Source organism: Pithys albifrons, chromosome 2 (assembly GCF_047495875.1).
Source record: "Pithys albifrons albifrons isolate INPA30051 chromosome 2, PitAlb_v1, whole genome shotgun sequence".
NCBI lineage: Eukaryota > Metazoa > Chordata > Aves > Passeriformes > Thamnophilidae > Pithys > Pithys albifrons.
Window position 1 is genome coordinate 116,479,088 of NC_092459.1, and position 24,520 is coordinate 116,503,607.

A 24,520-nucleotide genomic window follows, 5' to 3' on the forward strand; every position below is an offset into this window, starting at 1 on the left:
CTAAAAAGAAAAGTTGTTTGGCAACATATTTTCATAAACAACACAGATTCTTTCAGGCATTATTTAATACAGTGTTTTCAGAACTATTGTAGATCAGGTATGTTTAAGATCATAGTCTAATTTTCCTTATTAAACTGTTGAGGGCCATGATCAAGGAAAGGAAAGAATCAAGTCCAGAAAATACTGTGTGTCATGGAAGGGCCAAATATATCCCCAGGCCGGGATAGTGTATTAAAAAAAAGGCCACAAGTATGGAATACAGACCCATTGGTGAAAATAAGGATAGATAATTAAGAGAAAGAACTGCATGCAAGTTAATAATTCAGAAATGAGAGCTAAACATTACCACTTTAATCACATGCACTGCATCATCTTGTACGGGAACATGAGTCTGAGAGGATGCTGCAAAGGAAGAAAGAGACGGAGATCAAACTGTGTGCAACAAAATATCACTGCAAACAGACTGTGCTAACACTAAGGCAACCAGAAAGATACACAACATTTTGTCTGAATTCCTGCTTTTAAAGGTCAGAGCTTTGCCAAGCTGAAAGAAAACTAAAACTAAAGTAACACGCAGAGAGAAGTTTAAACCAACAAGTAGAGGAGCGATTTGAAGGCACTTCCAGAAGCCTCTCCCTGGCTGTTAATTAAGGAGTAGGCAGATGCCCTTCCTCACTGCACCACAATGAGCTGTTCCATTATAACAGGCTCTGTCTGAGTGCTCCAGTCAATAGGAAAACCTCTGTATTTGGTTGCTGTCAATCCACTGTCGTGACAAAGACACCACTTAGAAGCTCTGACCTACATTCTGCCTCCAGCCAGGATTGTCTGCTTCCCCCTTACAGACTCCTCTGGCCCTCGAGCCCTGATTTCAGTGCTGACATCACTCAGACACTGGCCAAGGCTGGGGACAGCACAGCCACCCCCTGCCTGAGGGGAGCTGAGGGATTGGCTCTCAGTGCAAGTGGCGATTGCAAAACAATAATTGACCACAAGTGCCAATTACAGCCCAGGAGACACAACCTCTGTGCACACACAATGCAATCCTATTTTCTTCTGACCCTGAGAACTATCAGCTCTCTCTGATACTATTGAAGCTACATGGGGCTACACTGGGATTAAAATTTAATGAGACTAAATCATCTTTTAGAATCATCACTGAAGGAAAACTAAAAAGAATACAGTTCCTAGGAAATAAGTGTCCCTTTCAAACTCCTTGTAATGATCAAATACCAGCAACAGGCCAGGTGTGAAACACTTCAGCTGTGAGCACACACAAAAATAGACCACTTTTATCCACATAATAAAAATGAAGTCAACTTGGATCTAACCAAACCACCAAGCTTACTTTTTTTTGATGGTCAGGGCATAAAAATATTTTTACAAAGATCAGATTCCTTCAGCTGTCATCTCCCTTCCATTCTATTCAGCATCTGGGTTGAATTTGGCAGTGTACACACCCCACACACACCCAGAGTCCCCACTCCCTTCTGCTTCACACCTGGCCACCTGAACGTTTCTGTGCTAATAACTCTTCTAAATAAGATGAAAACATCCCAAAACTGTAGCTCTGGAAGGTGTGAACTATCTATAGACTCAGACAAGGAGCAGGCACATTCAGAACACAAATTAAAACTACACCCAGGAAAGAAGTTTTGGTAAACTTTGCTCTTACCATGTTGTTGTACCGAACTGGGAATAAGGAACAGGCACTTGTGTCTTTATCTTTCCCTCCACATTAGACTGTGTGCTAAGAGCTGAAGACATTAATTTCAAGGAGCACATCCCATGTGTTTTCACTGCATACAGCAGTGTCACATTACCCAACCAGAGCCAGACGTGCTCCCTTACTGACACAGACCAGAGAAGAACCTGTGCATAACTGTGGTTTAGTACCAAGTTACTTAGCAGGGCTCTGATACGTACAGAGAAGTATCAAATCTAAATGTATTTGAAAAAGAGTCTGATCTAACTTCCCAGTAGACTTCCTGACATTTTATATAGAGAGGCCTCATTGCTGTAATCTGGAACAGGCAGTAGCAGCTGTCAGGGTAATGAAGAAGAGCAATTAACGGGAGGTAGCCCAGCAAAGGGGCCTGACCCCCATGGTGGATGCTTTTTGGAGTCACACTGAAAGAACACCCTGAGGAAACCAGAAAACCAAAAGTATCTGGCAATTGTTAAAATGTGAAAAGAGGGAAAGTCAGACAAAGCTCAACAGGACACCAGAACAGGTGCCCCACAAAAGGAGTTACACAACATTCAGACCTGCAAGAGGAGAAATGATATTTCACTGCACATATGTGAAACAAAGCACAAGATTCCCCAAGAACAACACTCTAAACTTCTCACACAGATACTGCTCAGCCAACCCATCACAAACACACAGAAGCAGAAGTGCTGTGCACACCTTTGTTACATCATTAGAATTAACCATTCAGATATCAGGCAGCAAACAGCTCAGGAAACAGACAATTTTTTGTCTGTAAATAAACACAAATGGGTTTTTTAAAAAATGTCTCATTACTATGTATAGTTACTTAACAGACTGGAAAGGCTCCCAAGGTTTAACACACAGTCTGATTACATACCTCACAGCCCAGCACCACAGACTCTCCTGCGAGCTTAGCTCGTTGTTAATTACTGCACACCCGTAATTAGCCATGTGCTCGCCTCGTTCTGTGTGGGAGCACATGGCTATTTATAATACACAATCAGTTCAGTGCTGGGCTGCAGGACAGTGGGAAGGGGCTCTGCAGGAGGGCTGTGCCCACAGGCAGGAGGGCCCTCATGGCATACCGTGCTCACAGAGCACCAGCAGCACTACATGGGATGATCATGTCTGCAAAACCCCTAAAACAGCATAACCAGTGTGAGAGCACCCAGGGAATGTTGCTGTTGTCAACACAATCCCACACATTTGGGCAGAGGGATGTTGGTGTGGGCACCCAATCAAACCCTCTGTCTGCAGAACTGTTAACTGGGAGCACTGGGACAGGATGAAGCTGTGCAGGAGGCTGTGGCTGTTTCCACCTCATGCCAAGGGGAGTCTCACAAAACATTTGCAAAGGGCACAGCTCTCCTATGCCTTCCTCCCCTCCATCCCCAAATCACAGCCAGCTACACAAATTTAAAGTGCCCCCTGAAATAAAGCAGTAAAGTTTCACATCCTTGGCCATAATTTCCAGCTGCTGAGCCCATACCACACAGCAAATAACTTACCCCGAGTTATCCCATGGCCAGAACCCCCTGCTCTCACCCAGGCACAGCAGTTGTGGTTTATCATGCACTTTAATTGTGATTTTCATCCATTTTGTTGCTGAGTGCCACCATCTTAATTAATGTGGCTTTCTAGATGTTAATAAGACATGGTACCAAAAGGGCTGAACTGCATTTCTACAGCCACACAGCACAACTGCAGCCTGAGAGAAGAACGTGCCAGCTCTGTTTGCCAGTTCAAACGTGCTTGTTGCAGCTTTAGCAGTTCATTTGTGGCAGTCACAGTTGGAATATGGGGAAATATTTTCAATGGCTCTCACTGAACCAGTTTTATTGACAAAGTTTACACAGTGGAAAAGAGAACAGCATTGATTTGGCAGTTTGGAAGAACATCCCTGCTCCTGTCCACAGCTGGTGTCTGTGCCACTGCTGGATATTTTGAGGATATATCTGTTTGGGAAACATGAACAAAACTATTTTCATGAGGTTTTGGGTTGCTAGTATTTTATTTTTGCTTTGTTTCTTTCATCAGCTAATGCTGAAGAGTGATACATCAGCTTAGTTTTTGTAGAAATAGAAACTAATCTCAAAAATACCACACTTTGGAGTTACAGGAGACCTATAAAAAAGCTGGGAAAATTCTGGCCCCATTCAAGTCAAGCCAAGAACTGTTAAATCCAATGGCTATCAAACAGGGTGGGAATGTTGCTAACAATAAAATAGATAAAATAGAGTGTTATCTGACAATACAAAAGGATCCAAGTTGCAGCAATAGAATTCCTAAGAACAGAAGGCACACAAGTAAATAAAAAGTAGCATTTGCTATTTAACACATCACTATTTCCTACATGAGGAGGGTACTAAGATTAAATATTTAAAGACAAGCAAAGCACATTGTTTCCCCCTCTCTGACACTGCAATATCCAATATTTCCCAAGAACTGAAACATTCAGTCCTTGAAGGGTGTTTAAACTCCACTTTTAATGTAGCCTAAGAAGGGCTGCTCCTCTGCTACTTTATAGCTGCATCATCGTTTCCTGGACAGGCTCTTTTCTGAGCAGTGTTTCTGACCAGCTTTTGTTCTGAATTCTTCTCCCAGGTAGCTCTATGAATGTAGAGTTTTACTGTACAAATTGCATATACAGAGCCCTCCATACCCTCTCACAAGCCCTAACCAAACTCATCTGGGGAGAAAATAGAGTTCAGCTGCTAAAGTGGCTTGCAGATTACTCCAAATGCCTCCAAGTTAAGAGCATTCAGTGCTGGTAGGAAACTTCACTGCATTTCTGACTTATGTTTCTGTGAAACCTCAGTCTTGACTCAGCAAAGCCAAAGTTTTGTATTCCCCAGCAATGGAAGGCACTGTTTGACTTTCAAAGTTAATTACTCTAAGCTGGAATAGGTGTGACATATCCTTTTCTTCCAAGCAGAAAAGCTCTGCATGGTCTGCTCTTACAGCACTCTCAGATGGGAGTTCAGGCCTCTAATATTTAAACCTTGATGCACAAACTGTTTCCTGGCAGGATTTTGCTGCAGCCCATCTGCCTGTCTGACATGGTGCCCGCTCAGAAGGTGCTGTGCCAGTTACAGCAGGGTCCAGGTGCAGCCAAAGGAGTGCCCTCCACAAGGCAACAGGTTCCCCATCTCTCCTCCTGAGCTCTTCCTGCTCAGAAATACACCCCCCCCCCGGAATAAATGAGTAAATAAATTAAGTAAGTCAAACCTGCCCTCTTGACTTTCTAGTAATACTCAGCATGGCAGAGTTCGAATCCCTCCCACAGCTCTCCAAGGTGGACTAAGAAGAGCACAACAGCTCCCGAATCACAGGGCCATTCATATGGAAAACCCCACACTGAAGTGTAGCAGCGATGATCTCTGCAGAGTGTAACAGCCTTCAGAGTACTGTGCAAAAAGGAGTCACACTTTCAAAGTTAAGGCTTGCAGCTTACAGAGGACCCTCACTGAAGAAAGGCCAAAGATTCAAGAAGAAACTGTCACCACCAGTTGTAGTAAAGAGTGTTTTGTCTTTAACAGATGGTGCAGGCTGGTCCTTACCATGCGTTCAGCCCTAAGTAACCTCTGAGTAGCAAAATCAGGTTAAATTTATAATTAGCTGACCTACAGACAGTGTGAAAAATTAGGTAATCTGCTTGCAATATCTATATTTGTAGTTTCCTGTTAGTGACTAGGCAAAACCACTCTTTCCTGAAGTGGCATTTCTCTGCTAATGAAGTTATTTTCACACTCAGGTTCACAGTGAGAGCTTTGCTGAAATGCATTTTAACATCTGAAGGTTAAGAAAAATCCATCTCTAACCTGAGTTACCTGACAGTGCTTTTAATTACAGGGCTTTGCTATTAATAGTCTTCTTTCCATTGAGCTAATAAAAACCATGCTGAATTTATATCTTTTGGTATCATTTTAACAGCATTAATTCATTTGCTGCACTCTAATAAATATTTTCAGTGAAGTTAACTCAAGCAACTGCTGAAGGACTTTGTTTCTCTACAAGCAATTGCTAAGCCAACTTCCCAAGCACAGCAAGGAATGACCAGTGTGACAGGGACAGAGCGTGCTCCCATCAGTGTTCCTCTTCCTCTACACAGGCACTCCCTTGCTCAAAACTGTACAAACTATCCAGGGAAATGAGTGTTTCTGAAATGGAAACAAACTGTCCCTCAGTGTCTCAGGCAGCATGTACTGTAATCCAAGATTAAAAGCAGAAGAGGCCACAACCAGACCTTCTCCCAAGGTCCACCAGCAGCAGAGCTCACTGTGCTGCTTGTATGAAAAGACAATATTCACACATTTTATCACTGCTTCCTGCTCAAGCAGATACTCTTTGTCTCTTCTTAGGAAATGTGGGGGAAAAAACCTGAAAAGGAAAGGACAGTGTGCTGGCTATACTGGGGACAGATCTCAGAGCAGGGCAGAATTCAATAACTTCATCCACATGTACTTTCCTGAGCTTCATACAATTAAAACACATTTACAGTGTAGTAATTTCTATCATAAGAGACACCATCTAACAAACATGTGTGGATATAAATATAAAAACTACAATTTCTGTAGAAGCATCAGTTTCCATGAGAAGCAAGCCTGCAAGCAGATAGTGCTGGATACAGCACGTTTCACTGGGGCAGAGGAATCTTAACAAAACATTGTGTGACCTTTCTGCATTTAAATTTTCAGTCCAAATTGTGCATTAATAGAGTGCTTGCAGCAGGACTAGAGAATGATTTATATAAAGACTGATGTTAATTACTGACTGTGACCAGAAAGACAAATGAGAGAACACAAGGCTCCTCAACTCTTGGTTCATTTTCCACCGTGCTGTCACTGCTCTCCACAGGGCTACACACCAGGTGTGAGGCCACCAGCCCGGCACAATCCTCCTCTGCTTCTCCTCACTCTGCTCCCCCTGATCCATGGGATAACAGTTCTGAGGTGCCTGAGAGCAAATCAGCACCAGTAACAAAGATAAAATAAAACTTATAATGTAAAACAGCATAGTTACTGCCTGTTAATCACCCATGTTGTTCTTGCTATGGCAAAAGCAAGGCTTGAGAGAACACCTCTGACAGGACTTCTGTTGCTTCTGGCAGCAAAGGGGAGGAACCAGGACCTGTACTCCTTCTGCTGCTGGATTTGCTCCGGCTGAGATGAAAATGCAAAGGGAAACCAAGGGAAGGAACAAGTCAACAAAGAAACAGACAACTTTGCAAAGGCTGGAAAGAGCAAGAATGATCAGAAACCATTTGTGAGGCAGGACAACTCGTAGACAGTGGTACCTTTCATGCACATGGAACTATGTGCATCCTCGGGGTCAGCAGAGGGCTTTGAGCAGCTTTGATTCAGTGCACAGAACCTTCCTCCATGGAATGCACCCCTTGTAAATATATTTTGCAGAGATATTGTAAAATTTCTCAGGAACATTGTTATGGATTAATGGAGTATGGAATAGCCTTAATGGGAAATTAAGCTATAACAACTCACATCAAAATCTTTACACTGCTCCTGTAAAAATACTTATTAAAAGATATAGCTGGCAAAGTTAACCTTTACTTTCATGAAAGGGCTGTGCTCTTCATTTCTGGCAGGCAATCGAACCTGTCTGCACTCTCCTGTCTGCCTGACCCTCCACAGCTCTTTCTGGGTTAGCTTACCCCTGGAAGTTGGTGCTGCTCACAACCTGCACTGAAAATTAGTCTAAACAGCACAGAGAAAGGTGTCTCTCAGCACCAAGCAACAATCTTACTCTGAGTTTTGTCATCTGCTTCACATCCCTTGGCTTTCACGGGCAGCTAAAGTATTTTGTAGCATCAAGCCCCCAAAAAGGGTATAATTCACACACTATAAACGCGTATCAGAGACCAAGAGGTGGGCAAAGAAAGAAAACTTCAGTCAGTGTCAATACTTAGGGATAAATGTTGGCCATTTCCTCTTTAATTGTAGGATGAGCTACAAGGGAAATTGAGCCTTCAGTGGAGTTCTACAGGTGACATTCACTATCCCTTCTGAACAATTAACTGAACACCAATACCATTAGAGAAGTGGCAGCTGCATTTCCTCAGCCATTCTGTCACTTATGGAAATACAGAATACCAAAGGTCCCAGATTGTATCCTTATTCTAAACTAATCCACTGACTGCTTTCCACCTCAGTTCAGTGGGAGCCAAACTGCAACAAACACCGCAATATATGAAATCACCTCAGTGGTCTGTGTGATCAGGCAGAAGACTATTCACACCTGCATGGACCTGACTAAATCCCATGTGCTAAACCACCCTCGAGGTCCAGTGAGCTCTGAGTGCAGTAGAAAATGTCAGAGCTGTATTCTGAGTGATTCAGGAACGCAGCATTTTCTGTTTTATTGCTCTTGGAGAGCTACACCCACTACAACCTTGCTTTCTGCACAGCACCCCCAGTTCCCTCAGGCCCTTCTGTCCGTGGGAGACTTCTGCAAGTTGCCAACTTCCTTTGTTTTATCCTTTAGTGGGAATGTCCAGAGACACTTTTTAACTTCACTCCTTATCTCATGCTAAGGTGTAACTTCTTATGGTAACATCTCATAACGGCTCTATGCACAGCATCTCTCAAATGTGACCAACTTATGTTTTAAAGAAGGTCATAAGATAACAGATACACCAAAAGGAAAATGAATGTAAATATTCTGATAGCGCCTTATCTTTTGACTGCTCTGTATCTGCAATCAGTTGAAATCCCCATCAATTCCACTGATTCCATCTGCAGAGCAGTGAGGTGTGTGTGAGATACAGGAATTCCAGAGGAAACCTCACCAGAAATTTCACTACAGGAACTCTCAGAGCTACTCTAACTACTAACAGCAACATCAGGGCTCAAACCAATTCCTTCAGCCTCAAACCATGCCCTTGGGGAGGAAAATCAGTGCAGCAACCAGACCAAACCTAGTTCAAAGTAAAACAAACCCTGGATTTCAGTAAAGGGGAGATGTAGGGCCTTCCCACTGATTGTTGCTATTTTCTAGTTCTTCTCTGTTACCCCAAACTACTCACAAACACATTCGCAGCCTTTTCAATGCCTGTGTTTACTTTGCAGAAAAGAAGCAGTGGAATTTGGGTCATTACTGAAACTGCTTTGCTCTGTTTACACCAGCATGGATGGAACAAACTCCTTTTTGAGCCCCTTCTCTGGAACCTGAAGTCCAGATGCACCTTCAGTCCAGATGCACAGGTAAAATGGTTCACTCTCCTGTAGTTTCCAGCCACATGGGAACAGCTGGAAGGACAGTACAACTGGGCAACCACCTTAGAGAAGCAGCATCTGGGAAACAATCAAAACTGTATTTTCCATGGCAGAAACACAAAAAGGAGAAGCTTAAATAAAGAGGGTATAGCTGATTGATGCATAAAAGTAAGTTGGTTTGTGTATAGAAGCAACTTTCTTATGAAGTATTAAGTATTAATATTCCCAGTAGCATTAATATTACTCTAACTTGAAAAGATCATGTTTGGCCCCAGGGACAATGTTCTGAACTGCTTCTAGGTAATTCTTTACTGCTGTCTGAATACAAGCTCAATTTATTTCAAGTTCAATTTGACAAGTTCAAGGCCTGAACAGTCACTGTGGCCTAGTTTGTATATGCAATGAAACAAGAAAAACCAAATTACCGAACTCATGGCATTGCCTTGAACACACGAGCTGCTCTTTCACAGAGCCCAGCAACAGTAACATGCATTACACACCCTCCAGTGACTCAGAGTGCTTTACTAACTGCCTTTCAGAACTATTCGCTCCTCATAAAGCACAAACTCACTGAAATGCAGCGGCTTCTTCTGAAGAAAACACAGAAACGCACCTAGGCCGGAGCAAATAAGGGACAGCATTTCCACCTCTGCTGAAAAGGTTTGAATGCTGAGGCAGCACCCAGCTAACTACTGTTCCTGTTATGAATCTTACATGAAAACTGATTTAGTTTTGGCCAGAAAAAAAACATTTCCAATAACCACAAAGAGTGCTACAGTGCATTAGACTGGATTAAGTCCAAAGCTGTGCCCAACAAAAGCAACCTGTACTTTGGGAAGCATCTCCTGGCAGTGCTGTTTGGCAGCAGCACCTTGATTGTCCCACCCAAGATGGGCAGCAAAGGGCACCAGAGCCAGGCGGGTTCGCTGGGCAGCCCGTAGAGAGAGAACACCAGGAGGGACACCTCGGACAGCTGCACCTCAGCAACTCTGAAACCCCGTCCTGCTTTATCCAGCCCAGAGAGACACACACACAGAAGTCACCCTTTTAATTAGCACCGCTTTTTTACCTAAATAGATCAAGCCGAATCCTCCCTGGCCGATCTGGCTGCCCAGCCTCCAGGCCTTGCCCTCGGTGTCTTTGAGGATCATGTCCCTGGGCAGCGGCACGGGCAGCTTCCCTCTGCCCGCTCCCTTGGGCGGCATCACGCCTTCACAGGGGGAGAAACGAAAGAGAAACTTTGTTGGGAGAAGTTGGCACCAGAAAGGAGAAGATACATCACCCGCGGCGGGCCGTGCCCGCAGCCCGCGCTCCCTCACGCACCTCCGCAGCGCGCCCTCGGCCTCCCGCCGCCCGCACAGCGCCCGCCCTGCCGGAGCTTCCGCGGTGGCAGCAGGAGGAGCAGCGGGCGGCGGGATGCCGTGATCCGGCAGGGAATCCCCGGGCGGGCAGCGGGGCAGGGCCGGCACAGCCCCGGCCAGAACGGGATTGGGACGGGACGGCCCCCTCGCCTCAGGCCCTCAGGGGCGGGGCGCCATTTCCCGCCTCCCTTCGGCCCGCCCCTCAGGAGCCGCCGCCACCGCCTCCCCTCAGCGGCGCGGAGCGGGACAGGGAGCCGGGACATCGCGACAGGGAGAGGGGACACACGGCGACAGGGGCATGGAGAGGGGAGACACAGCACAGGAGGATGGAAAGGGGAGATACGACGACAGGGGGGCGCAGGACGGGGCAGGGAGATGAGATGGCGGCCTCGAAGCCCCCTCAGCACCAGGCACTCGGGCCGCTCCCCTCAGGGAGGTGATGGAGGAGGGACATGGGAACCAGAGCAACAGTGGGATGGAGAGGGGAGCTGGGAGACACAGCGACAGGGGGTCGTGGGACGGGGCAAGGAGATGGCGACCTCGAAGTTCCCTCAGCGCCAGGCGCTCGGGCCGCTCCCCTCAGGGAGGTGATGGAGGAGGGACATGGCACCCGCCTCAGCGCCAGGCGTTCCGGCCCCTCACCTCAGGGCTGGGGAAGAGGGGGGTGGAGGAGCAGGGAGATGGAGGTTGGAGATGAAGGAGCAGGGCCTGAGGTGCTCCAGCTCTCCCGCTTTTTAGGCCACAGTTTGAAAGTTAACTTTTTTTTCTTTTTTCTTTTAAGTTGTTAGGTGCATAGAGAAGGAGGTGATCAAGCTGTTTCCCGCCTCAGGTAAAAAATTTTAAAACCCGCAAAACTTCGGCTGGCAGAGGGTTTGGGTACAGCAAATCCCCTCAGCAGGGCAGTGCAGGGGCTGTCGCGGGGCTGCCCCTCAGGATCTTCCCGGCAAAGGACAAGGAGCACTATTAATACACAGAAACAGAGGTACTCAGCCCAAAACAGCCCCTTGGAATTCAACAGTAAAGCACACAGTGAGGTGGGTTTCATTCCCCAGGGTCACAGGGAACAAGCCACCACTTTGTGCCGCTTTGCTTCGGTTCCCCAAGGTACAACAGACCTGGGCACAGCTCACTGGGGACCTCCACAGCATGACTACAAGACCTTTTTTAAAAAAGCTTTAAAATTTAAACTTTTAAATCTTTTAAAAAAGAAAAAAAGTCTTAACAAAAGTTCCAAGAATAATCAAAATCCAGAACATCTTCAGCAACCACATAATTTGCAAGTGAGCTTAAAAGTAGTGACACAGATTATGACTGTGAAGTCTATATTGCCATCAGTAAATTAAGCCTTAATGTAACAACCCTTTCTGCTTCATCAGTCTTGCAGGCTTTGTGGTTTTATCATTACTGGAAGGACCAGCTGAAGAGTTGCCAGCAGAAAACTCACCCATAAAGGGAACAAATTCAAGATTATCATAAAGGAAGCAAGTTCGAGAGTGCCACAATGCATTGCATAGGGTTTCCTCCCTTTGCAGCAGCTGTCAAAACTGGCTGTAAGAGGGTGGTGTTGGGGTTGTTTTGTTTAAATAAACACACAATCACAGATGCCCAGTACAGCATCAAGGAAACCATCACCACTTACTGGAAAGAAATGGCACCTTTATTCAGTTTGGACAATGCTCAGTGTTAGGTATTACCTTGGGTGAAACCACTACTGTAGCACAGGTGAAAAACCTTTTCAGAAGTAAATTGTCTCTAATACTTACCTGGAATCAGAGGACAAGCCCCTGTTTAAAGAAAAAGCCTTTTTTGTCAGCTGTTGCAAAGAGATATCCACATGATTACATTGAAACCAAATGTACTAGAGACCTTCCTGCTTCCAAGCTCTTACCCTGCCCACAAAATTTCATTGGAATAAGAAAGTGAAACAAATTTAGATGTAGTTTATTCTGTCATCTAGACAGTTAGGTATCAGTGATTACATTTTTATATAGTTCAAGGTGAAGTTTTTTTAGATCCAGGAAAAACATCACAAATTAAAAGCCTCAAATTTTGTGTGTCAAAGAACCCTCAAAACAAACCAGATTAAATATGAACAAATAGTAAGACATGTGATCCTAAAGAAACAAAACTGATCAGAGGTTCCTATTTTTGTTTTATTTTTAAGTATGTAGGAACTGCCTTCCTTTTGTCCCCATAAAACCACTGAGAATGCTTTAACATCAGGAAGTTGGTGGGATACATTAATTTAATGAAAGGTTGGGGTTTGATATGAAACTTCTCAGCTTATAAATATGAGTTTGGAGCTCATTTAGCCCCTTCTATTCCTGAGCAAGATCACAAAAAAGAAAACAAGTTCACACAGTTCTGAGGTTAATGAAGTAATCAAAAAAAAAGACCATTTCAAGAATATCCAGTAAAAGCTAATAGCCAAATTAAACATAAAAATAGGTGCACAAAGGTCTCTTTAATTGCTAATGAAGACAGTAACATAATGCAATCTGTTACTGGCTTTGAAAACTGAAGTCAGGCCACCCGAAGCCCCCTGACTCCTACAACACACACCTGCAGAGGGAGTTAAGGTTTTTAAATAAAAGTTTCCTTGTACTACTAAAAGAAAACAAACTGCAAGTTTATGCCTTCAACTTTATCCAAATACAAGAGTATCTGAAGTGTTTAGGGTGTGTATCCTACAAGTCCTGGAAAATACTGTGAGGTTGGTTGGTTGTTTTGTTGCTTGGTTTTGGGGTTTATTTTTTTGAAAGGGAATAGGTAGGAAGTTATATATTTTCCAGCTTTTATCATTCATTACAAGAGTTTAAAACCCTCAAAGACAACTGTTTAGGAATGTAATAGGGACTAATTACATGACTCATAAAAAAAACAAACGAAAAAACCCCAAAACAAACCCAAAAAGAAAACTTTCCTGCACATACCAGGTCAGTCCTGAACAATGAGTTTGTTATTTAAATCCAGATTTTGTTAATAAATAACAATAGCTAGTAGGCCTACCAAAAAAGTATACAATGTTAGTAGCAAATTTTTTACAGTTCTGCTTCATGCACTGCAAAATATAAACTCCCACATACAGATTTCTTAAAAAAATCAACAAAGACCAAAGACTTTACCTGAAAAACTTCTAACCAGACTAGAAGTTGATACCAGGCCCTCTGGCCCTATAAATGGCACATCCCTGTGTTTGTGGGTGGGACTAAAGGATCTTTTCCTGTTGGGCTCAGCTGGAGACAAGGCTTTTTTCTTTTGCCCTGCTTATCAGCAGCTAATTAGCAATGCTCCCAGAGAAGGTGAGCTTTGTTGGGGACTGGTACAGCCTCCTTGCCCCTTCAGAGTTCCTAAAAATTGGCAGTTTGGGGAAGTGCTGTGAGAGGGGCCAAAATAATTATAGATATGAGGATGGTTTGGTTTTTTTCAGGAAAGCCTAAGGATGACAGAAGCAACTTCCCTTCAAGGTGATAGAGCCACTACTACTGCCAAATTTGAGAATCCTTATAGGAAGAAGGTGTGCATGCTAATAAGAGTCAAAATGTAGAAATCCTACCACTATCAACCAAAAATGCTGTCAAATTGCTGTCATTTTCCTTCCAATTGCAACATTGCTGCAAACGGGTGAAGGCCACAGGCCCTGCTTATGAAGGATTTATCCTGTGTGCAGTTTGTTTGTTTCTGTCTTTGTTTTAAAGCACTGTGTATTAAACATTCAGTCCACCTTTTATTTTATCCTCTTTTTCTTCTCACTGCTGAAACCCACGCTGGAATACAGAATATTGCAGTCAATTACATGAAATCTTGCAGTATCACACACACAAAGCCCCTTAAATTTGCTGCAGAAGGTGAGCACTTGTAGCTTCTCTCACTTTTGCATTGTGATGCTTTTGTGGTATTTAACACTGACATTTTAGCCCTTCCACATTTAATTTCCAGACCTCACTGTTGCTTAAAATACCACAGCTAAATTTACTCCAGAGATGTAACATCTCTGTATTAAGACCACTGACAGCAAGGCATCAAGTTTCCCAGTTTCTGCTGAGAACTGTTTGTGTTGGTGCATCTGCCCAGGGCTCTGAGCTCTTGCTGTGCTGGTTCTGCTGTCACTGCACTCGCTGCCACTTCCTCAGAACTTCCAGAGTAATTACTTTCTGCAGTATCAAGGGATCTCCAGCATCCGGGGGGCACGTTGCTCAACTCAGTCACTGTCTGGGTGCACTGACACCCATTTCAGAGCCTCCTGACTCCATTTTGTGAGACTGGCCCCCTGACTGAGATCAGGTAATTACAATAATTAGGCAGCTCACCTCAGGATATTACCAGAGCAACCCACCCAAACCTAAGTCCATATGGTTTGAAGTAGCTAATGAGTCAGTTAATGTGCTATGTCCAGGAGTAATGGACACTCAATATGGATGGCATGGAGACATCATTTACCAACTTCCTGACTGATTAAGGTTTTTCATGTAGACAGTTTTTGTATTTTGCATCTCATGGTAGGTTGAAAGTATTAAAGGCTTTTGCATGTTAAACAGCAGAGGAAAACAGCTGAGACTTCTAAAAGGCAGGCAAGAAAATACTCTTCTCTTTAAAGAAAATATGAAATATTTGAGATCTTGTGAATTTCATCTGAAATATAATACTGCAAATTACTTGAAAAGTGCTGGTAAATACAGGAGATGACAGTGGCAATAGGTGACATCTGCTACAGTGTAAAGTAGCCTGAATGAATGACCCTCACACTTCTAGAGAGGCCACTTTAGCCCCTGGAATTTGTCTCCCCAGTCTCCTCTAACACGCACTGTGCTACCACTGCCACGGAATTGTGCAGCCAGTTGTACACCGTGAACTAACCTAACAGGGGATCAGTACAACAAGGGCAAATCTTCTGGCAGCAAAAGCCCTGAAAGAGGTGAGAAGGGATGTCTGGCTTTTGAATGAGCTACAGAATGTGCCTGTCCAGGCAGGGTCGGGGTTGCTCTCCCTGAGCCTGTTCCTGCTCTCTCTGAATGGCTGTTGGGATGAGATATTTGTTCCTCTCTGTTCTGCTCAGCACTGGGGCTGAAAAGAGTCAGGCCTGGGGTGTGTTCCTTACCAGCTGCATGTCAGAGGTGCTCTTGCTCATGCCTTTAGAAAACAATTATTTCTGAGCACTGAAGGAAAAATATTTTCTTGTCCATGTTTACTTTCTTTCAGAAATGTGCAAAGAGGTAATCTGAGTTTATTGCTGTTGTGGGAATGGCTTGTATTTGCAGGGAGAGCGGGATGTCTGGTGGCTGGAGCAGAGAAGGGATCAGGAATGATTTCCCTTATGGGAGTAATTCCTGGAATCCTAATCCTGGCTCTGCTACTGACTGACCTTATAGGAATAATTTCATTTTTGTTTCATTTTATCCATTTGAAGCAGTCAGGGTGGCTTGTTTTGAGGCACTGAGGCTCTTAGGAAGGGAGTAAAGAAATCACAGGAATATTAGCAGAAGCACACCAGTGTTCTTGGTCAGCAGGGACTTCTTTGGCAGTGCATGTGGAAAGGTTTGGAGAAAACAAGAGGAATTTGGCAAAGCACTCAGGGATAAGGTGCATATAATCACTTCAGTCTTTCCATTTCTGAGATTGCCCACATAAAGTTGTTCGAGAAGAGAAACTCATCTGTCATAGCATTCATTATTCACATATCAATGCTACTTTTTATGTATAAACTTAATTATGATGAGAGGATATATTAAATATGGCTCGTTTTACTGCAAGATTGATTTTTTCCCTCTGACCTCAGAATAAATATTGATCTTCGTGATCTTTAAATGTAGTGCAAAGGTTATTATATTAATGGCATATTAATAGAAAGTAGCCCTGACCATGCAATATTAATATATTTGCATTGTTATTTCTCAGATGCCATCCAGAAGGAAAGAGGCAGGGTGCCAGTGCCTTTTTCCCAGGAGAGATCAGGAAGCTGTTGATTGGAATGACTGTTAAGACTCCCTTCAATTTGTTGTTGAGTTTTGGTTTTTTGGTTTTGGGATGTGTTTGGGAGGTTTTTTTAATTAAAACAGCGATGAAGTGACAAATACAGTGTATAATATGTCCAATAAAATAGTGGTGTGCCGTGTTTGCAGCATTCCCAGGAAAGCAGGGCACTGTCCCACCCTGATGGTGCTCCACTACTCACTGCCATGCAGACAATTCCATGAGCAGAATCACAGCTGAGAGAGGACATGGGGTAATTTGGAGGTTTGGGACTCCGTGTCTGGGGCTCCGATTTCTTCAATAACTGGGCTAGTAATTTTCTTAACTGCTTCTAAAAATCAGCTGTTATCTCAGTCAAGTGAGATTTTCCTTCAATTTATTTATTTTTCTCTTTTGCATTTATAGTGACTCTTCAAAATCCAGGCTTGGAATTTTTGCTCTATGGCTGACTGAACCAAGGCAGGTATGTTGGTTTTAAATCCTCCTCAAAGAGAAATTGTAGGTGATTTTTTAAAAATAAAATCTACTCTATAAAGAGCAGGGATAAGAGATCACACATTGAAATAACCTTTAAATAATACTGTATAGTTCCTATGGGTTCTGAGAAAGCAGTGTCCACTTAGCCAAAAGAGGAATACTTGTGTGCCTTTTATAAACCCTGTTTTATCAGCAGTCTTTCTGTTTAACACATATTTTGAGTCATTTGTGCCAGGTGATATAAGGCAAGAGGGGAAATGACAACTTCTGTTCCACAGTTGATAGACACCAAAGGAAATAAATATGTCCAGTAAGACACACATTGCCATGCAGGAAATACTTACAGTTAAAAAGGACAGTGATTTTAGCCATCAAAAAATCTGGTAGCCTGATTTCAGCAGTTTCAGGTTTAGAACTCATTTTGGAAAGAAAAGAGTAGTAACAGTCCATTGTGGTAACTGGAAATGGAATAAAAGGCACTATTTCTTTGCATTGTGCCAAACTAACTTATCTTTGCTCAGAAAACTGATTTGCCAGACATGAGAAGTGTGACAGAAACAATTCATTTGGACTTCAAGGCATGTAATGCAGAATCAAATGGGAAATAATTAAATACGCTGAGGAATGTGTGAGTGAGTGCAAAAGGTATGAAGCAGTGGGCAAGGAGTGCTAAACTGAAAGGGGAAATTCCAGCTGGCAAAGAGATTGCCAGTTCCCAAGGCATCTACCCCAGGACCTGCTTCAGTAAGTATCACTGATTTCATGAGCAGTAAAACCAGAGAATAGAAGTGTGTGTGCTTAAGCAATTTGGTGAAGAACATGAAGTTGTGAGGCACTGGAGTACTGCTGTGAGAGAAACAACACAGAATTTCATCATGCAAAGTTTGAAGTTGTGCTTCCTGAAACTGCTGGTTCAGAGAAAAAGGAGGAGAATCCCAGCATGACCATGGGCTGGTAGAAGGACTTCAGAAGTGAAGAAATTCAGGTCTGATTCTAAGTTGTAACAAATCAGGTAATTTTATTATGAAATTCAGAATATGTGCTTGGTAGTCTTTCATTGAGAATTCACCTTTACTGTCCTGTATATTGTTTAAGTGTTAAATCATGGAATTTATCTCAATGCAGAGGGCAATGATCACATCCAGTTTTTCTATGAAAAGCAGGGCTAGATTGTGACTGACTTGAGTGGAAGAGAAACTCTTCTGCTGGAAAGCAGTTCTTGTAAGAAGCAAGTTTGAAAAGAAGTTGTGGAGAAATTTCTTGCCCACTGCAGAGTAAGCAAAATTCTGTGGATTTTCAGGTGTTAGGGGTGTTGTGGGTAAAAACACACAGAAAGTTCTTTGCATAAACAGCAAGTGGTAGGGAATTAATTAACTTGATAGTTGAATGAAGAGCAGGGCAGAGGAGAGAAACAGAATATTTGTTTTGTACCTTCAGAAATAACATCAGAAACGCCATGAAAGGTAGTAATGAGGTTGAAGGTATTATAATGTGAATTATTTTAGGCTATGCAGGGCTAGATTTTGCAATCAACCTATTTTAGTCTGCTTCATTATGTGAAGACCTATTACTTGCAAATACTTTCATCCCTTGCACTGGGAAAAAAGGCAAGAACTGATGAGTTTTGAGATAATTTTGTTTTTTCCCCATAGAATTTTCAAGGAAAAGGAGTGATTTCAGCTCATTTAAGCACTGATATTAGTTTGGTGCTTCCAAAGTGTAGAGATACAATAATGGCTATTCCAGTAAATTAAGACAGTGACATTTAAATAGTGCTTCAGTAACAGCCTGGGCTCACTTTGTCCCAGAAGTTTTCAAGGGAAAATTGGACTTGCTTACTTGTTGGCTTAATACTTTGATGAAAATACAACTTTTTTTCACTTTTTCTGTGACTTCAAAATTGAGTGGCTACATTTATGTATTAGGGACATCAACAGAAACAGTTACTGTGTGTTCCTGCACGTGGTGCTCTGAATTGGCTTGTTTGTGTGTCTGCCTGCTCCTTGTCTGCTTCTGTGTGTGAGATTTTATGGGAGTTCATGATTTGAAGGAGCTGACTGCCTGCTGTGGTATTTATCCTATATAAATTCTACATTAAATGACAAATTTTAGACCCATCAGAGACAGAAGACTAAGTCCATCCACTGAAATCCTATTTGTATTATTACTTTCTAATGAATTCGTTCCTACAGCAGGTGTCAAATCATATCTGTTGTTTTGCAATCGAGTATGAATAGAAGATGTATTGCTATTGCAAATGAATCTAATATGGATCTAATGAGCAGTAATGAGCAACTGTTTTGTCATTATTGAGGCAACCACTGTGATGCTAATAAACTCTCATTTCTGCTCTTTAGAAAAAAGCACTGACCAGGATTTATAACGTGGCCTTAATGTCCCAAAAGCCTGAGGCAAAAGAGAAGAGTGGAACCCCTAAACTGAGCATAATTTAGTCATTTTCTGTGTGGCAGGCTTCTTATTTTCTCTTATTAAAGGAAACCTGTTTTAAGTCTTTCAAGCTTTCTTACATTTGAAAGGAAAAAGATGAAGAATGAGTGTCTATCAAAGGAGCATAAAGTGAAGGAGATGGGCATTCTGCCTTAATTTTCTTTAATATAAGTGCACTAATTCCATACTTCTACACTTGGCTGTGCTTTTGTAATGACAAAGGCAACTGTGTGCAACTGTTTTAAAAGCAGTCACTTTACAAGTAACAGGCCATTAAATCAATATAGAACTATATTTGGGGGAAATATCACAACCCTCTTATAATTGAAACTTCATTTCTAAATTTTTTAAAAATTTATTTTCACTCTTTGTGGATCATATAAAAGTGTTGAACAAACAAAAATATCTCTGCCACAGTAGCATCAATAGCTTCACTCCATAGCTGGAATGTAAACGAGTTCTGACTCCTGTGTGGCTCTGCCTTTCCCAAGTATAAATAATACATAGACTGATACATAAAGCCGTGTGGAAGGGACAGCTGGGTACATGGTGCTTACAAGTGGAGCACAGGAACACCAGTCAGCACTGCTCCCCTCAAAGCTAAGTACTGTACTTCCATCAAAAAATAATGCTTCTGTGTATATGGTCTTCCTGCAATAAAGCTGGATGCACTGTGGAGATTCACTCCAGTATTTCATCTGGAGCTCCCAACTGTGTAGGGTGCAGCTGTTTGCTTTACTGCAGCACACTCGTGCCTGCTCTAACTGCTCAGTGGGGACCGCAGCGCCGATATTTGGGGTATTGTACAGGCACAGCGGTGGGACTGTGAATTCCTGAGCGAGCCGGGGGTGGGCGTGAGGGCAAATGACAGCAGCCATCTCTCCGAGGTGCGAACAGGGCGGCAGAGGCGTGGGAAAGCCACAACTGTTCCCTCCGTGCTGGGGCGTTCAGAGGAGTTTTGGGGCTCTGAGCAGGAGCTGCAACAGTTCTCGTTTGCTGCCGTTTGGGTTCCACCTGAGTGCCTGAGGAGGGAGCAGAGCAGAGTGCGGCTGTCCCTCAGCTGCCCTGCCCAAGCTGTGCTGTTACCGTCGCGTTCAGCCTCTCCTCCCGGCACCAGCAGCAGATGGATCAGGGTTACCCACCCTTTAGGGACATCACAGCTCTGGCTTTTAGTAGCGCTTGCTGTGCAGAGTTGGAAAAGGCAACTCAGCCTAACAGCGTCTGTGTTCTAGAACTCACCTTTCTGGATACATCCATGCTCACTCCAAAATCCACGTGGCTCCTTTCACTCCAAAAGCAGTAAGTTCTCATACCCCCCAGCTGTTTTGTACCACTAACCAGGGCATGGTAAGAGACAATCAGAAGCTTTGCTTTGAAAGTATAAAACTATCTGAACTAAAACTGTGGTGGAGATGCATCCATAGTTCGGAAAAAAAAAGTAAAGCAAGAGCAGGTCGAAGTCCAAGCATTACTGTTAAACAACAACCTTTAGTCAGGAGAGTCTGTGAGTTGCACATGATGATAAAAGGACTGTGGTTATAAAGTTTTTGTATCAAATATCTGATTTCTTTGTGCATTATGGTGTACTGTACTGTACTGTAGTAATTCCTTTATGGGGGATTTGAATCCTTAGATGATACATAAATTTTTGTGACACAGAACGTCAAATGAGGGTTCTTACGTTGCTCATGGAATGAATTGTACCATACATACAGTTTGAAGGTGCAAATTAATATTGCATACAAGTTCAAGGCTATTTATATTTCACTTTGGTATCTACAATTTCACAAAATCATATAATTTAAGCCAAAAAAGACCTCGTGGTGTCATCTGGTCCAATGCCAGAACACAAGGCAGGACCAGGTTATGCATTAAGCATAAATCACAGGAGGCATCGTCATGAGGATGCAGATTACAAGAGTCTCTCTTTGGCAGGGCATGAGAGCAGATGTTGAAGGCTTTGTGTTCTCCTCACTCACAGCCACTGTCCTGGAGTGGCCTGTGGGCAGAGTGGGTTGGGTATGAAGGGAATTGCTGCTGGCTTTGGGAACAGGCAGGTTTGGGAGGCAGATGTTGTTTAGAACACCTTTGAATTCTTTAGTTACACAGAGAACTTCCCAGCAGCTCTACCAGTGGTACACACAAGTCGTGCTGGCTGGAGTTTGCAAACTGTGTCAAGCCCCACTTGGAAAAATTGCACCTAGGGGATAAAAGCAACTCCAAAATAAAGCACTCTAGCTGAAATAACTAGAAATTCAGCTGAGATTGCTACAACTTTTCTGCTTGTATGAGATGAAACTGCCTTGTGTGAGAGTCTGTCCCTGACACTGTCATTACATCCCTCCAATGACCTGCTGTAATTGAGTGGTTCATCAGATCGAGCCTTTATGGAAAGCAGATTGGCATGGGAAGGCATTTGAGGAAATCCCTTAAGGATATAAGTATCACTTGCAGGAATCCAGAAGCATGTCTTTAGGAAAAGAAAAAAGATTTCCTTCCAAGAATCCCAGCCTTCATATGCTACTACTTTTTACATAAATAATGAAACAGCTGTTTAGCATAACCACTGAAAGCATTGAAAACACCAAACCCCAGACAGTCTCCAGAGACGTCCTTCCCTTTGCTTATGGTTCTCTTCTCTGTTCTGCTGCCTCCTGTGAGTAAATGTCAGCAACAAATTAATCTAGGGGTCATTAAGCTCTAATAACCTATCCCAGTCCATCCTCTTGTTCACACAGAATAGAATCACAGAATCATTTAAGTTGGACAAGACCCTTAAGATCAAGTCCAACTGTTAACCCAGCACTGCTGGGGCCACATTGAACCATGTCCCTGACCTCCACATTTACAGGGTCTTTTAAGTCCCTCCAGGGATGGTGAATCCACCACTTCCCTGGGCAGCCTGTTCCAGTGCTTGACCATCCTTTTGGTGAAGAAACTTTTCCTAATATCCAATCTAAACATCCTGAGGTGCAATTTGAGGCTATTTCCTCTCATCCTATCGCTTGTTACCTGGGTAAAAAAGGACCTCCCCACACTCTCTTCCTGTCTTTGTCGGGCTGGAGCAGGGAGAAAACACCCCTTCCAGTGTCCCCTGGTACACCACTGCCTGTGTGCATGCACAGGAAATCCATGGAGCTTCTCTGTTGTATCCTTTGTGTTAATGTGGCTCAATTCAGCACCTGATGGAGTTAATTCCTGGGGAAAGGGAGCTAGAAACCAGCTCACATCCTGTGAGTTTTGGGGAGAGGTTTTGGTAGGCCTGTGGCTAAATTTCTGACAGAGCTGGGCAAGAAACATTGTAAGGATAAAGAAGCAGATTTAGCTATACAAGAGTTGTGTGCTACTTGGCTTTATAAAGTTGTATGGAATTGTATTTGCATTGCTGTGAAAGCATTATAAGCTCTACAAGGGCCATTTGTAATCCAGCAAGGATGACCACCTGGATCACATCCTGTTTGGATTGGGAAGTACAGTCTTGCACTTTTCCTCTGTGAAAGAGCTGACCCTGCTCTTTAGGAGTGAAGGGCACCTGAATCCAAATGAGAAACAATATGCATAAAGAAAATGGAGTTACATCCCCTATCCTAATAGGTGGCAGAAAATCTATAAGGAAGCTCTGTGTAAATTTGCTCCCAGGGCAGGTAAAGAACAATAATGCAGCCAAGGCAAATGTTCCCCACACAGCAGAGCAGCACTGACAGTGGGGAAGGGCCATGTGTAAGAACTTTTGCATGGGGAGCTCCACAACCAAGGGCGGGCCATTCCAGGTGAATTTCAAGGCACAGGACTGGGAGACAGAAGCAAATCTATACCTCAGCTTTCCAAAACTGGGGTGACTTTAAAATGGCTGCAAACCATTTTGGTTTGCTTTGTGTAGTGACTGCAAACTGTGAGTTACAGAAAAGGAGAAAGATTTGCAGGGGTCTTGTGAAATGAATTTCTTGCTTACAGGCTATAAAGGTCATCTTTGTTTCAAGCAAATTTCAATCAGCTCTTCTACCAAGTTATGACAGGCCATAAATTTGGCCCCATTAGCTAAGTTGGGTGTGGAAATTACTGGGTGAAGTTTCATAGCTTGTGAGTATTAGAATAGGTGATCACAGAGGCTGTCACAGCCTTCACTCTCTGGGCTTTCTAGGCCTTTCAACTGTACACTGTATTGTTAATCAGATACAGGCATTATTTTTAGTTTCATAGCAGTTGTGCTCAGTAGTTTAACATAATTTTGTAATCCAAAAAAGAACCCAGTTCAGTCTGTATCTGCAGAAGGTACTTGTTCCCTACAATTACATGAATTAGAATTGCTTAATTTTCACAACATTTTCTTTCTCTTTCTGAGTTCTCAAAGTTTCCCTCAAGCTATCAATGATCTTGTCATTCTCTAGCACTCATGTGCTTTGTTCCTTGACTCTATAGTGGAGTTTCACTGTGGCTTTTAAATCTCTTTTTTTAATAGATAAATGCACAAGGGAGTGAGGTTCATTTCTAGTTCTTGCAAGTTAGTTATTGTCCCCAACTCTTCTGTAAGTTGGTTGCTGTCCCCAGCTCTTCTGTAAGTTGGTTGCTGTCCCCAGCTCTTCTGTAAGTTAATTGTCCCCAGCTCTTCTCTAAGTTAGTTACTGTCCCCAGCTCTCCCGTACTGATACAGGCTTATTTTTGGGCAGAAGGAGGAGTGAGGTGACTCCAAGCACACTCTCTGTATTTGACTCCTCAATACTGTGATGCTTCTGTATCTGCCTAATGCAAGGCTTTAATTTCATCAGTGTTCTTACTTATTGTTATTACTGCCATAGTAACAGCTTTAATAAACAAAGAACATTTAAGGGGAGAGAGAGTTTTATGGATTACACAAAGAGGTCATTTCTAAACAGAGAAAGCAAAAAAGCCACCTTCCTATTGAACACTCTAGCTGGGGACAGAAAGCCTAATGGGATTCCTGCAAGAATAATCCCTGGGATAAAGACACAGGCTGAGCCCCTGCAGAAGGTTCTGGTGACAGCCACCAGCTCCTGATTCCTGCAGTGAGATCCAGGGAGCAGGAGCGAAAGGACACCCGGTGTAGTTAAGTGGAAAAAGGGTAACAGACATTTTGCATCCCATGTTTATAGAGATTGTGGAAAGAGAAGTAAAAGAGAATCAGGAAAGAACATATTTTCTTTTTCATTTGGGCAGGAATGTTGGAGGCTTCTGTAACTTCAGGGAACTTTGCTTTCAATGCCTGGGATGATTTTTCATTTGTTTTCCTGAGGGCTCCCCAAGATGTGCTTTTAATGTGCAATGGATAAACAAAATCTTATTTGCAGTTTCTCTTTCCA

The 24,520-nt window shown here is 43.1% G+C and overlaps 1 protein-coding gene across 3 annotated transcripts in view; it reads right to left on the minus strand.

Moving 5' to 3' along the window:
• Nucleotides 1–10,450, minus strand: part of VRK2 (VRK serine/threonine kinase 2) — a 36,785-nt gene extending 26,335 nt beyond the window's left edge. For all 3 annotated transcript variants that reach the window (XM_071582209.1, XM_071582208.1, XM_071582207.1), the window contains exons 1-3: nt 10,270–10,450; nt 10,016–10,156; nt 347–402 (exon numbers count right to left, since the gene is read on the minus strand). In XM_071582209.1, coding sequence (XP_071438310.1) covers nt 347–402; nt 10,016–10,151 — 192 coding nt within the window. In that variant the 5' untranslated portion in view covers nt 10,152–10,156; nt 10,270–10,450. The remainder of the gene's footprint in view (nt 1–346; nt 403–10,015; nt 10,157–10,269) is intronic.
• Nucleotides 10,451–24,520: the final 14,070 nt, after the last annotated feature.